Source organism: Drosophila biarmipes, unplaced genomic scaffold (assembly GCF_025231255.1).
Source record: "Drosophila biarmipes strain raj3 unplaced genomic scaffold, RU_DBia_V1.1 ptg000008l, whole genome shotgun sequence".
Taxonomy (NCBI): domain Eukaryota; kingdom Metazoa; phylum Arthropoda; class Insecta; order Diptera; family Drosophilidae; genus Drosophila; species Drosophila biarmipes.
The window spans coordinates 1,946,881-1,961,633 of NW_026114529.1; the positions used below are offsets into that span (position 1 = coordinate 1,946,881).

Here is a 14,753-nt window from a genome sequence, read left to right on the forward strand (position 1 = left end):
GACCAAGAGTTCTTTTTGGAAGAACCTTTAAGTGTTGTAGAATTCAAAGCCGAACAACACTTCGAATTAAATAACATAGAGAGGGCAGTTAGCGGAAGTAAAAGCTTACCGTTTCACAGGATTAGAACAGAACACATAAATAGCGAGGAGCTTAAAGAACTCCACAGACCAGAAGATTATTAGACATAGCCACTCACCATGGAGTGAACCGGTTTGGCTGGTGCCCAAGAAGAATAATTAATGATGATTGGATAGCTTGGGAAGAGCCAAATATTTCTCTATCTTAGATTTGGCGAGTTGATACCAGCAAATCGAGGTAAAGGAGGAAGATATTCCGAAAACAGCGTTATCCGCTGAAGGGGGACATTTCGAATACGTAAGAATGCCTTTCGGTTTCAATAATGCTGCCTGGGGCTGTTGGGATACTATAGGAAGTTAATGAGAGACTTCGCGGCTACAACAAAGCCCATGACGAGGCAGTTAAAGGGCAAGAAAGTCATTCAGTTAGACCAAGAGTACAAACAAGCGTTTGAGGTTTGCAAAACCTTACTATGCAACGACCCAATTTTACAATTCCCCGATTTCGACAAACCATTCATCCTTACAACGGATGCAAACAAATATGCGATTGGCGCCGTGTTATCCCAAGGAAATCTGGGAACGGACAGACCAATAGCGTATGCGAGTAGAAACTTGTCAGGGTCAGTGGTGAACTATGACACTATAGAAAAAGAAATGCTGGTCACTATTTGGGCGATAAAGCATTTCCGACACTATGTATTCGGCACAAAGTTCAAGATAGTGACTGATCATAGGCCATTAACCTGGCTGATGAGTGTCAAAGAACCAGATTCCAAACTCGTAAGATGGAGACTCCAAATGTTGGAATACGATTATGAGATTGTGTACAAGAAAGGGTCTTTGAATGTAGTGGCTGATGAATTGAGCAGAGTTCAAGCCGAGCTCAATATGGTAGAAGTTGCTTCAGAGTTAGCAACGAATGGTGAGATAATTCACTCCGCTGGGGAAGACCTACAATTAGGTTTCCTCATATCAGAAAGACCATTAAACGAATATAATATCCAAGTGGTCATACAGGAAGGGAGAATAGCAGGAGTAGTAAAACAAATGGCATTCAGAAATAAATTACGAATAAGTTGGACGGTGAACACTTTCGATGACGAAACAATTGGCTGTAGGCTAAAAGAAATCTTAAAGCCCAAGAGGCCGGTAGCATTGTTAATTCCGGATAACTTGGTGATAACAATCCAAGAGGTATACTGCAAATACTTTGCCTATATATAAGGCAACAAGATGTATGGTTTTGTTGTCATATATAATGGAAAGGATACCACGAAAAGCGTAACCATCGGGGAATAGCGGAAACCTTAGCTTACCTCAAAAGAAAGGTATTTTTCCTGCACATAAAGCAGACAATCACAAAAACAATAAACAATTGTGTTAGCTGCCAAATGCAGAAAAATTACGGGAACCCAAACAAGATTAAGTATAGCCTCACAGAAACACCAGAAAGTCCTATGGAAATAGTACACATTGACTTGTATTTTGTGAACAAGAAAAATGTACTAACCACAAATTTTCCAGGTACGCTTGGGGAGTAACCATCCCAGCAAAAGAAAGCGTAAATATAGTCAAGGCAGTAAAAAGTTTTATGGCCCTATTTGGAGTACCAAAAAAAATAGTTTGTGTTCAGGGGGTAGAATTCTCGACAAACCTCTTCGAAGACTTTTGTAGGCAGTACGAACTAGAACTGCACACAACGTCATTTCAGCAGTCATCGAGTGACGCCACGAACGACAGACTGCACTCCACGATAACAGAAGTATACAAGCTTATAAATGAAACTAAAAGGACAAATAGATTAGAAATCAGGCATGAGGAAGTACTGGGCGCTTATAACGTATAATAATGCTATTCATTCAGCTACTAAATTAACAGCACAATAATTATTTACGGGAAAAACACATAACTTCTTAAATAACGTGTCTTTTAACAACGAACACGATTATTTGCAAAAGATCAATGCGTTCCAGGCAGAATTGCACCCAAAAATCAAAGAAAGGGTAGAGCATTAAAAGACTAGAAGAATAGTAGCGGCAAACACAGGTAGAACAGAACCGAGTCTGGTACAGACAAGTAATACGATGTTTAGAAAAGAGAACAGGATAGATAAGCTTACCCCTCGATTTACGAAACACAAGGTGTTGGAAGACAATGGTCTGACACTAACATCAACAAGACCACAGAAGATTCATAAGGAGAAAATCAGAAGACTAACTAAACAAAATGAGTAATAATTACAGGTGGTCAAGGACTATGGCGGCGGAAAGGACTATTAAGTTCCGGCCGTTGGAAGGAGACGAGCCGTTGGCGCAGATAAATCTCGGTTCGGCAAGGATAATACAAACACACAAGACGTTTGTACATATAGTGAGGCTTCAAGCAATAGAGGGAGGATACAGAAACAAGGGACCTAGTCGGAGCACTTAAGAACAACTTACAAATGGTAAAGGCAAGGCTAGAAGCCATATGCCCAAAGAGCAGAAAAGCGGCAGGGTTAATAAATGGCCTAGGGTCAGTTGTCAAGTCCATAACAGGAAATTTAGACGCAGAGGATTCAGAAAGATTAGAAGAAGAATTAATAAAGATGCATGAAGAAGAGAGAAGGTTGAGAGAAGACATGAACACACAGGAAAGGACAGGCAGCAAGTTCACCATAATGTTTAAGAATTTGACAAAATTTATAAATGACGAGCAAAACAGAGTAACCGCATTTATAAATAATTAAAAAAAAAATGGAATAAGTAAAACATTTTTAGAAGAAGACAAGAGAATGTATAGGCTAGAATACATCGACAGAATTTCAGTAACAATAGACATATTCGAATTGAATATAAGACCTTCTATGAGGCGCTTGAGGTTTTGCGCTGGGAAGAAGCATAGGAGGTGTTCAATGCTCTCTTCATCGTCTATCTGCTTGCAACTGCTGCAATATTCGTGGTTACTGAGTCCCAGTAGTGAGTTTGAAAGGCTTAAAGGAATGTTTTTTGTCCAGATGTCGGCATTGGTTTTTAGTTAGCCAATGGTTTGCTAAAATTCTTCAGAGTCTGAATGCCTCTGCAGTAGATTCTATGCTACCGCAGAAAATAGCCCATGTTCTTCGCTAAGATTTTCTTATTTTCTTTTTATATAGTAAGTTTAAATAAATTTTTCACTCGCTCTTAAGATTCTCCGGGTTTGTCTTTCACCAGGGTGGTTAATGCTTAGCCTTGACTGTAATGTAATGTTCTCGCCGGGAGGACAGCCTAGACTAATTTAAAATTCGATGTACCTGGAATCATTATTGCATGTAATGTGAGTTGGCGTCCCTTCCCAGGATGAGTTTCTTAGATGCATGTACGAGTTGTTGTGTTATGTTGTTTGGTAATGGCCCCTCATAGTCATGAGCCAGATAGAATGATGCTATGTTGTGACGAGTGTGTTGGTTTAGCTCCATTCTGACCGTGGTGAGGTCGCCTTCGCTAAACTGTGGAATAAGATATGCGTTCATGTGTGTCTTGGCAATAATGCAGGTGCTTGTTCTACTCTTATTTATGGTGTAAAATATCTTGTTAAGGAGGGTTAACGAATGTTACCAACAATCTATTGCTCTTGAATGAGAATAACGTATATTTTGCCTGTTGAAGATGAGGAGGGCAGCGGTTGCCGCATTGCTGTGGTGTAGATTAATCTGTAGATATTGCACCATCTCTTCAACCATGCTCGGGCTGGCTACCGTCCCCCCATAGTTAAGCAGGTTCTGCTGCGCTGCCGGGGGTTATAAACATGCCTGATTGTAAATATGCCACGTTAATTGTGACGCGCTCTGTTGTCTTCACCTTAACTACTTTCCAACTTTTTGTCGAAAGCATTGGGCTAAACCTGATCATGAGGCTAAGAATAGCCCCTGGCTTAGAGGGTTCAGAAGGCCGCCAAACCCTACCGGTCCGTATTCGGTCAGATTGGCACGGGGGTAGACTTAGTCAATCTTGGTGATGGCAGCCTTGTACGGCTTTACGTTACCACTGGTACCACTCCGCATCTTTTCCATCAGATGGACGGACCTGGGTTTTCGTTCAGCTCTTTTAACGCCACTAGAACAAGAGCCCGTCTAATCAGACCCCACTGGGTTCCAAGAATCCTTCGTCCTTAATGGCTCTGGTCTTTGACGCCAATGATTATCCTATCCTTTACCACTTCCGCAAAGGATCAAGACAACGGTCTTGCTTATCGTAGTTGTTATTTGTCTTTAAGCTCACCATAATTATATCCCAAGGAGTTGTGAAAAATGGACAGGTCCACCCGGGCAGATATCCGCTGTACCCGGGAAATGCTGACATAGAACAGGCGGTCTCCACTTGCCTAAGGTCACCGTTTGCTACTGAGTTATATGTTGACTTGGCCTCGCAGCCAGATTGACTCTCGGCACAGTTTGTGGTACACCTTAGTCCAGCCCGAGGTGCGATAAATTTTGTGTGGTTAGCAAAGAGGAAGGTATTCCGTGTGGGGAGGGGGTGAGTGTAAACTATTTGTCGGAGGCAACAGCACAAGCGCGACGCTTACCAGGGCGCAGCTACCGCAGCTTGCGACCCGTTCGGTAGCCTTCAACTCGGCGCCATATAAGCGATCCCAATAGCTATCTTTCTAAAGTTAACTAAATTAATTTTTTGTTCAACTTTTGGACTTTTGGTAACACCATAAAGTCAAAAATTCGATATATTAGTTATTATAAAATTATAAATATTTAGTACAAAAAACTCTACGTTATTAACCGCGGACTCAAGTACAGAAATAGTGTGTATAATGTTAGAATGATAGGTACATTAGATTTCGAAGGACAGTATTAACCGACTCCTCTGGACATGACATTTCAACACAATATTCTTAAAATGTTAAATATATAATAATACAATTATTTCCACTCATCTACGCTCTGGCCCTGCTGAAATACAAATAAATTAAATAGGTTTGCTAATTTGCGCACCATATTTTTAGCAAATAAAACCTCACAAACAACTATAATTGAAAATAGACTGTCATTTGTAAGATTTGAAAAAGTCGACAAATTACCCTACTCGTTACATTTCCCTACGCTCCCCTAATATATTTTTTTGTTTTTTTTTTTGCGAATAGTATTTTATTGAACTTATTAATTCCTTAGATATTAAAATCAGTTAAAAATATTTTTTTGTATGCAAAATTCAAAGCAGGCAGCTGAAGTTTGTATACCCTTGCAGTTATAAGAAATAATCAACTTTAGTAAATAAATTTTTCATATTATTATCCTATTTTCCGAATTTGATAAAATAAATTTATTAAAAAATTGTATTTCCAAGCTGAGAAGGTTATATATAAAAAAGCACCAAAGCTAAAAAATAAAAAAATAATAAAAATTTTTATATATTATTTTCACACCAATTTTACGATCGCTCCTATGACAGCTATATGATATAGTCTTCCGATTTTGATAAAATTTAATTCGAAATTCAGAAATAATTTAAAAATGGTATTTCCTAGCTTAGAAGGTTATATGTTAAAAACCATCGAAGATATCATTTTTTCATATAATATTTTACCACTAATTTTTCGATCGTTCATATGGCAGCTATATGATATAGTCGTCCGATTTTGATAAAATTTAATTGCAAATTCAGAACTAATTAAAAAATGTTATTTCCAAGTTTAGAAGGTTATGTGTTAAAAAACACCGAAAATATACTTTTTTTTTTAATTTTTTTCACCGATAGTTCCTCTGGGAGGTATAAGATATAGTTGTCCGATCCGGCTGGTTCCGACTTATATAGTACCTGCAATAGAAAGGAGACTTTTGAAAAAGTTTCTGCCCGATAGCTTTAAAACTGAGAGACTAGTTTGCGTAGAAACGGACAGACAGACGGACAGACGACTCGTCTAGTGACGCTGATCAAGAATATATATACTTTATGGGGTCAGAAACGTCTCACTGCGTTGCAAACTTCTGACTGAAATTATTATACCATCTGCAAGGGTATAAATAGGTTAAAGTACCGAAACCGAAATATTCTGAAAAAAAGAAGACAATTTTATTTGTATACCAATCGATCCAAATAGGTTTTTAAAATAAGACCATAAAAAAGTGGAAAATAGAACGAAATCAACTCATATAATTTTTATGGGTTACCATTTCGTACTTAAACTAAAAACATTCAGCTCAAAATAAAAGCATTTGTACTTTTATGGCTTTGTAAAGCAAATATTTTCAATTAAAGTATATCGTAATTGTTTATTTCGCATTCATTTCCACTTCTTGTATATATATAAAAATATTATATTTTCGTATTCGACACGTTCCAATAATATATAAATATTTTGCTAAAGTAGGTAGAATGAGAACATTTTAGTAGGAGTCGATTTTATTTAGTCGAATGTGTAACTACTTTTTGTCGCGAACTCTTACTTCGTTAGGAGGTGTTTTTGTTTGATGATATACAGCAGTATCGTACTGTATCTATTAAGAGGAAGATAACTCACCGACTACCAAAAATAGCATAGTATATCCCACGGGCGGTGAAGTTGATACTTGGCATTCGTAGGTTCCCGAGTCTCTTAATTGAGGAAACTTTATCTAAAAATATAAAAATGTTGATTAATTTATTATTTTTTAAACACACCATATAATAAAAAACATATAATCTAACACTGAAACAAGAAAAGCGGCAAGCATTAGATTTTATACCCTTGTCCATCGTTCCCATGGCGGATAATAGAATTCAAATTTATAAAAAGTTTATGGCGAGTGCGTGTGGGCGTTTGTGTGGTAAAGTGAAACTGTGCTGACCCATAACCTCACGAATCTGCGTTATACTTTCTAGCCTTTAAAGGTTCCATGATCTTAGAGTCCATATGAAAGAACTTACAAAAAAACATGGCTAGATCGGATCGGCTAGTAATCATGATCAAGATCGCTATAAGGCCGAAACCTTTTACATACCTTCATTCCATTGATTCTAGTGTACCCTGTAGTCATCGAGTTAAAGGGGCGTTATTCTGCTATTAACTTTTTGTGATATCTATGAGTTATATATCGAAAATAATATAAGAAGAATAACGTAGGCAAAGGCCAATATTATTAAAAAACAATGTAAATCTGTAAAACAGATTTAAGCGTTTTCGTCGTTTGTTAGAGGGCGCGTGGGAAAAGTCAATCGATATATTGATAAGGTTGGTATACATTTCTCTTACATTTTTTTTCTAGCGGTAGAACTTTGGCCTTCACAAATTTGGTCAGTTTGTAGGCGTAAGAGTGGTCGTGGTACTCTGCTGAAATAAACATGCGCTGCGCATGTTTCGTTGTAAAACACCTTGCCTCAGAATTCAAACGGACGGATAGACAGACGAGCATAGCGAGATCGACTTGTCAAGTGATCCTGGTCAAGAATATATTTATAATTTATGCGGTCGGAAACGCTTGTTTCTACCTGTTATATACTCTTCTTTATTTTGTTTCTAGTATTACCTAAAGGCGTAGGTAAATGAATCTATTCTCCACATTTACTTGGAAAGAAAAAACTTATTTTCACGATTTGGCTGCCGTCCAAGCAATTCGACAATTCCAAGAGTTCCGATCACCTCTTAACAAGGTACTAATCTAGTGACGATCTCGCCTTCAGCATACAAATGTTCTCATATCATGTTTTGTGACGAAAATGTATTAAGCGATCTACTAAGTACATTTTTCTAATTTTTGTGCACTCGTGGTATTTAACCCCATAGCCCTAACTCATCAAATTTACTACATTTTCTCTTTTACACTTTCACCGGTTATTCTCCTAAAGCAAAGTCTTGGTATGCAATCCTTTAATTTTTTTAAGTACCTTTTGTTTGATGTATCATTCGTATCAATGGACGATTACAGTAGATTTTTATTTCTTTGTGTCTATATACAGCACACCGTCCCGGTGCGGTGCGATTCGTCACTACGCGGACTGCCGTCCAGAGTGACTTTGCTACTCCTGCAAATACACAAAATGCAAAGTGACCCTCAACTGGGGCGCAAGTAGAGACAGTTAGCATATTTGAGAAAAAATATGTAGAAATTCCAGGTGTAATATGAGCTATAGACGGTGTCCAAGAAAGCAAGCTCATTCTATAGTTCTTAGAGGCATATTTGACAGTACTGGCTGCTTTATAGATATTCTTGTTGAACAACCAGCCAAAATGTATGTAGGGATCATACCCTCTATTTTCAAAGATTGAAGATGAGCAAAACCCGCTGTTTCTAAGGACAGACATTTAATAGGCGTGCAAGTTGCACAATTTCCTTTTGATCAATGGTGATGAAAAAGCCTGGGAAAGTTTTGAAGACGACGATAGGGAAACTGAGGCATTGAATTGGACGTGAGAATCGGAAGGGCATGTAGAAAAAGGCATACAATTTAAAATGTGCTACAATGAGCTCCTTTGACAAAGGCACGCTATAAAGTATTTTAAAACATTAAATTATGTGTTGCTATGTCAGGAGGCCACGTCACCGGATCATAACTATAGCTCTGCTCTCGGCAATATTTAGTCTTTCCGCAGAACACACAAAATTTCGTTAACCCGCAAACGAATACCAAACTTGAATACTTTATCCGCTACGCTCATCTGGAGCAAGGTTACGCAACTACGGAAACTATTTCCTCAGCAAAAAGTGCTAGATGTAGATCGCTACTGTGTCGATTCGACGAAAGAACTTCTAAAACATGGACGGAGTTTAAATCACGTTTTAGAAATTCTGCAGACGTTTACCTCGAAATATATAAATATAAAAAAGTACACCACAGGATTATTTCTATAAAATGCTAGCTATCGGTAAAGAGACCGTATATGCGATTCAGCAATTCAGACACACGACATCAACTGGATTAACGATTAAGATCTTAACAGAATGACATTGAATAATTATGCCACTTGTAATAATCTAAGATATTCTTGCCTATTCTGCGCATATTCGCTCAAAAGCAGTACGTACAAGCGATACCAAAACGTGTTGCCAACGATAACATAGAAATCGAAGTAAAATTTCATTATAACCAAAAGGTCAAAGAATATTCCTCGCCGCAGTCAGTGCAATTGTACCACATACGAATCTGCCAATTATCTGCAAAAGCCAAAATCAGAACTAAAAATTAATAAAATTGATATTATTATTTGAACCGCCGTAGTACAGCAGCTGAAAGAAAGCTCTGAACTCGAAACATTGGCCAATCCTAAAACCATTTCGTTTAATTAACTCTTTGGAGGGTCAAGATTGGACTGCGATTGCGCACTTTTTTCGCCGAGATAGTTTATTATGTTCACAAATCGACCTCACACTGAACTCTGTCTTGTACATTACAAACACATTGTAGCATTTGGCTACAATCTGTATTATAAAATACAAGTCCCAAGCAGTTCTTTTTCCAATAGGCTTAGACAGCGCAGAGTCAGCTTACCTGACAAGCGCGACGGCTCTGTCCCCATGGGAGCACTCTGCCATAGCGACTCTTCGCCAGCGCTTACATATATATACATTTATACATAAGCTCTGATCGCTCCTCTGGCGGTGTCACAGGTATTGCAAGTGAGCAGTCTTTAGGTATGTGAACAATTGCACTAAAAATTATAATCATTTTGTAAGAGAAACATAACGTAGAAGTTGTGTGATGTTAATATTTCTTAGGGATTGAGTAAACACCAAAACCAACTACCTCCCAACGTGCAGAGTTGTAACTGTTGAAGAGAAATACTGGGAGCCTCTTTCTATACAATCCGTTGAAAGTTTCGGTGCTAGTGCGCTACCCATTTCTGGCGAAACATTTTGATTATGACCGCCGAAAACACAAACTTGTGGGTGGGTGTAAAACATTTTGGCTGATGTACCTTATTCTCCGTCCCAGCTTGCGCATTAGATCTAGGCTTAGATATTCGTTCGTAAATTTTGAACATTGTTTGACTAGCTCCATATCACGCTGTATGCGACGTTCTACTGTCTCCAAACTCTTAACATTCGTATTTGAAAGGCAATTCAAAGATTTATTTGCCGTTTGGTTCTCGGAAACGTTTGGTCAGAAAGCGCTGCTCCACCATTTCGTGCGAAGAATCTCGTTGTGTATAGTCAGTGTTATCCTCGATCTCCCAAAATAGTTGAAGAGTTGGCGGTTGATGAATGCGGCATTGCAACTGAATCGTAAGCTGATATCGTAATGGTCATGTGACTGAATATATTGGTTGCTTAATAACTATGAAAGGCTTAAATCTTTCCTTGCTGCAAGACAGCTATGAAAAATGACTGTCAGCCAAGGAAGGGACGTGTTTAGGATCCGTTGTAGTTGGGATGGGAATAACCCGAAAGGGGCAGAGGGTTTAAAAGAGTTAATTGAATGAGTCTGCGAAACCCACTTTTCACGCTTCAAACTGATTGGGCAGGAAATCAGATATTAGCTTAATTTCCACTTCGTCCTCAATCTGGGGTTCATAAGACGAACAGTCAGCCAAGTTGTCTGCCGCTACTTTGTGTGTATCATATATTCGGAGTTGCTCCTTGTAGAGCCCAAAGTTCATTCCTGATTCTAATCATAACACGTTCATTATGCCGCGCTCGGTTTTCTCCAACTTAACAACTTTTAAACTTTTTGTCGAAATCATGTAAAGCCCTGCCGCTTTTTTGTCCTCACAGGCGATCAGCTTTACGTTACCCTGGAATCTGTGCAATAGGATGGGCGGAGCTGGGTTTTCATCAAGCCCTTTCAACGCCACTAGGGCAAGGGGCCGTCCAGACCCCACTAGTTTTTAGGGATTCAACCGCCTCCATTTCTCTGGTCGATGACGCCAATGATCTTCCGATTCTTACCAATGTGCTAGACAATGTGCCTTGTAGCACTTCCACCGACATGTCTCGCTTTTTGCTTTTTCTTGTAGTCAGAGCGATGTCGAAGTCTGGGATAACCACCTTTGCCCAGGCTATGACCTCTGGCATGATCTTTTAATCGTCGCTGGTTGCGACTTAAACCTTTTTATGAGCGTCGGGCTCTTTTGATGAACTGCAGAGAAGGGACAGGTCCACCCAGGCAGAGATCCACTGCACACGGGAAAGGCTGATTTAAAACAACCGGTCGCCACTTGCCTAAGCTCACCGTTCGAGACTGAGATTTTTGTTGACTCGGGCTCCCAGCCAGATTGAATCTCGGTACAGTTCGTGGATAGCGAAGAGGTAGGTATTCCTTATGGGGAGGGGGTGAGCGTGAGCTATTTGTCGGAGGCGGCAGCACAAGCGTGACGCTTACCAGGGCGCTAGCTATCCGCAGCCTGCGACACGTTCGGTAGCCTTCAGCTCGGCGTTCTCCAAACCATCTCACTAGCTCTTTGGCCTAACCATATCAGCAGATACACAAAGTATGTGGAGAGAGTGGTCCCGCAGGACTGAACCGAAATGTTCTAATGGTAAAGAGAGGAATCTAAGACCTTCAACGTGAAACCATTGCCATTACCAAGGCGGATACATGTGATCAATACAAACCATCTTGCAACTCTACATATTTATTAAGAGCCTGCAGAGCTTCAACTCGCGTGATGTTTGGTCTCTATATATCATAATTATATGTTTTTTAGTTCTATGTTTGTTACGATACCTTTCTTCGAAAGCTGCGAGCAGGGGCATAACACATCGCTAATAATTTATTGTCATCAGGTCGGCAAGCAACGTTCATACTTAAAAACATACCTAATAAAAAATACTATATTCATTAAAATACTAGATCAGGACAGCTCTAAACAACTTTGTACAATTAAAAATACAGATGACGGCTAAGTAATGTATTCCATCCTGCTTTGTTAGCAAACACTTGGTATTATACATATAAATTGTTCTTTCACTTAGGTTTTTTTAATATATTAATATAACTCTTACTCGTGTTTAGTTTTAATTGAATTCTTTATAGTATTTGTAAAAGTCAAATTTACGCTATGTTTCTACTAAATATCTATAACTATCGAATAAAACTTTTTTCAAACTTCCTTATTACACCCTTGCAGAGGGAGAACTATATATTATAGCTCCCATAGGAACTATCGGGGCAAAATTTAAAAAAAATTATATCTTTCGTGTTTTTTAACATATATCTTTTTAAGCTTGGATATAACATTTTTAAATTAGTTCTGAATTTCGAATTAAATTTTATCAAAATCGGACCACTATATCATATAGCTCCCATAGGAACAATCGGAAAAAAAAAATATTGAAAAATTATAGCTTCGGTGTTTTTTTTAACCTTTAACCTCCTACGATTGGAAATAATATTTTTTCTTTGGTTTTGAATTTCGAATTAAATTAAAAATTATACCTTTTGTGTTTTTTAACATATAACCTTATAAGCTTAAAAATAACATTTTTTAATTAGTTCTGAATTTCGAATTACATTTTATTAAAATCGGACGTCTATATCATATAGTTGTCATAGGAACGATTAGATAATTGGTGAAACAAATTATAGCTTTGGGGCTTTTTGACATATTATCTTATAAGATTAGGAATATAAATTTTTATATTTTTAAGAATTTTGAATTCAAATTAATAAAACTATAGATTATTTTTTATAACTGCAAGGGTATACAAACTTCGACTTGCCGAAGGTAACTTCCTTTCTTATTCTTCTTCATTTTATTATTCTATCTATTCATTACATTCTCCTTATTCATTATTTATAGCAAAACGTAATGATTGAGCCTCTTAAGAGGGTGGATTATGGAAATTTATTGGGGCTTATCCTCATTAATATTTTTGTTTGGTGATAATGGATTAAGGTATCTTACAGCAGTCCAATTCTTTTTGTTAGCAACATACATTAGGTCAAAACATCTTTATCTAGCATTACCTCTACCGCCTCTAAAATTTATTTTATTTTTGCATCCATTTAAAATCCTCCTTCTATTAAAATCTCAAATTAATCTGAATTCAATAAATATCACATTTTTGTCTACTTGACAAACTTTACTTGGTTCCATTGTTACGCTTTTATTTAATGCAAATAATCCGTTTATTAGATGCACTTTTAGCTTTTCGTAGCTTTCCTTAAAGTTCTCTTAAGAAAATTTTCCAATCGATAATCTGCCATATGATTGTCCGTACTTTCTGGTTCCGGGGCTGTTTTATAAAAATGTGCGTCTATTCCATTCTGAGTGCTGTCACTTTCTCGATGTCTTTTTTTATACTCTTAAATAAAGTATTAGAATTTCAGTCAAAAGTTTGCAATGCGATGAAGGAGACGTTTCCGACCACATAAAGTATATATATATATATATATATTAATTTTAATAAAATATATATATATATATATATATATATAGCCAGGTCCGTCGGTCCGTCCTACCAAACAATTCTCTCAGTTTAAAAGCTATCTGGCTGAGAGTTTCCCAAAAGTCTTCTTTCCAGAACTACTATATCTTATATCTCCTAAAGGAGTAATCGGAAAAAGACCACAATATCCTATATCTCCCAAAGGAATATTCGGAACAAGATTTTTTTTTAAATTAGAAACCAAAAATCTAGTCTCATTGCAGTTTCTTTAAAAATTTTGACAGTGTAAATAACTTTTATGATAATGCATTATATATCCTATCGGGACGTTTACTTTCAATACAATTCTTAATTGGTTTATTAAATGACGCAGTTTAAATGTTCTATCTGCTGGGTATTTCTCCAATTTCAGCTTATTTAACATGTTTGCAGATCGTCTTATAAATTCTTCTACAAACTAACTGATCCTGTCTCTATTAATTGTTATATATATTGTAACGAAATGATTTTGTACGCTCTACTCGGTACGATATTCGTGCGGCTAGCTCAGTAGATTTTGTCTGTTTGTCAAATTTGTATAAACGTGACCGCCCAGCAGTTCAAGAGAACTGTGAGAAGACACAGAGTTCACGGGTTCGGAGTGGGCTAATTGCTGGGTAATTCGGTTCTCCACGATATAGCCACTTGTGGCCCTTGGTGTCTTCTGGTTGTCTCGATGTCCTCTCGCCTCGTTGACTCGGTTTTCCCGTCCTATAGCTCCCTGAAGATTCTTGCTCGCTGCTTATCCCTGAAGCGTTGACTCGGCGACTGCTGAGCAACGCTTGACGCGCTCTCCAGGAACAACATAATGATGCTGGAGAGCGCTTATCGTCCCGGATGGTCCCACTGGGGTTTCCGCTCAGATCGCGCGGACAGTCAAGGCAAACGCCATAAAGCTGTGTAAACGAACTTTAGCCTAACCATTTCGCGCACTGTTCGTGCCGTTCCTGCGGGTCTCGATCTGCCTTGCGTGGCTGTTGCGGTGTGGTGTCTTGCTTGCTGATGGTCGTGTCCTGTGAACTGCTCCAGACTGCGTGACTGTACGTAGCGCGGCTTCTGGTACTCGGGTTCTTGCGCATACGCCGATCCGGGACTTCTCTCACTTCTGGCTCGTTACACTCTGGGTTCGGTCACTCCGCTCCGACCGCTCCGGGTCTTCACGAGATGGAACCGTAGGCTCTCCTGGAAAATTCCACTCGAGGCCGTAAGGATTGACCGCTCTCCCTTCTGGCTGATCGCGCCAGAACTTGCTCAATTCCACTTGACGCACGAGGGTGAGGTACACTGGGTTTAGGCAGGCCTTCCCCCGAGCTCACGATTTCTTGTCGCCGGCCTTCACTGCTCAAACCTTGACAGGCGT

General features: G+C 38.5%; 1 protein-coding gene across 10 annotated transcripts in view; it reads right to left on the reverse strand.

The window, feature by feature from the left end:
• Positions 1 to 14,753, reverse strand: part of LOC108032324 (uncharacterized) — a 157,294-nt gene that overhangs the window by 79,172 nt on the left and 63,369 nt on the right. For 9 of the 10 annotated variants that reach the window (XM_050889899.1, XM_050889897.1, XM_050889901.1 and 6 more), the window contains exon 2: positions 6,571 to 6,664. In XM_050889899.1, the coding sequence (XP_050745856.1) occupies positions 6,571 to 6,589 (19 nt within the window). In that variant the 5' untranslated portion in view covers positions 6,590 to 6,664. Of the gene's footprint in view, positions 1 to 6,570; positions 6,665 to 7,913; positions 7,981 to 14,753 lie in introns of those variants that run through there. The other variant, XM_050889903.1, reaches the window with a different exon arrangement.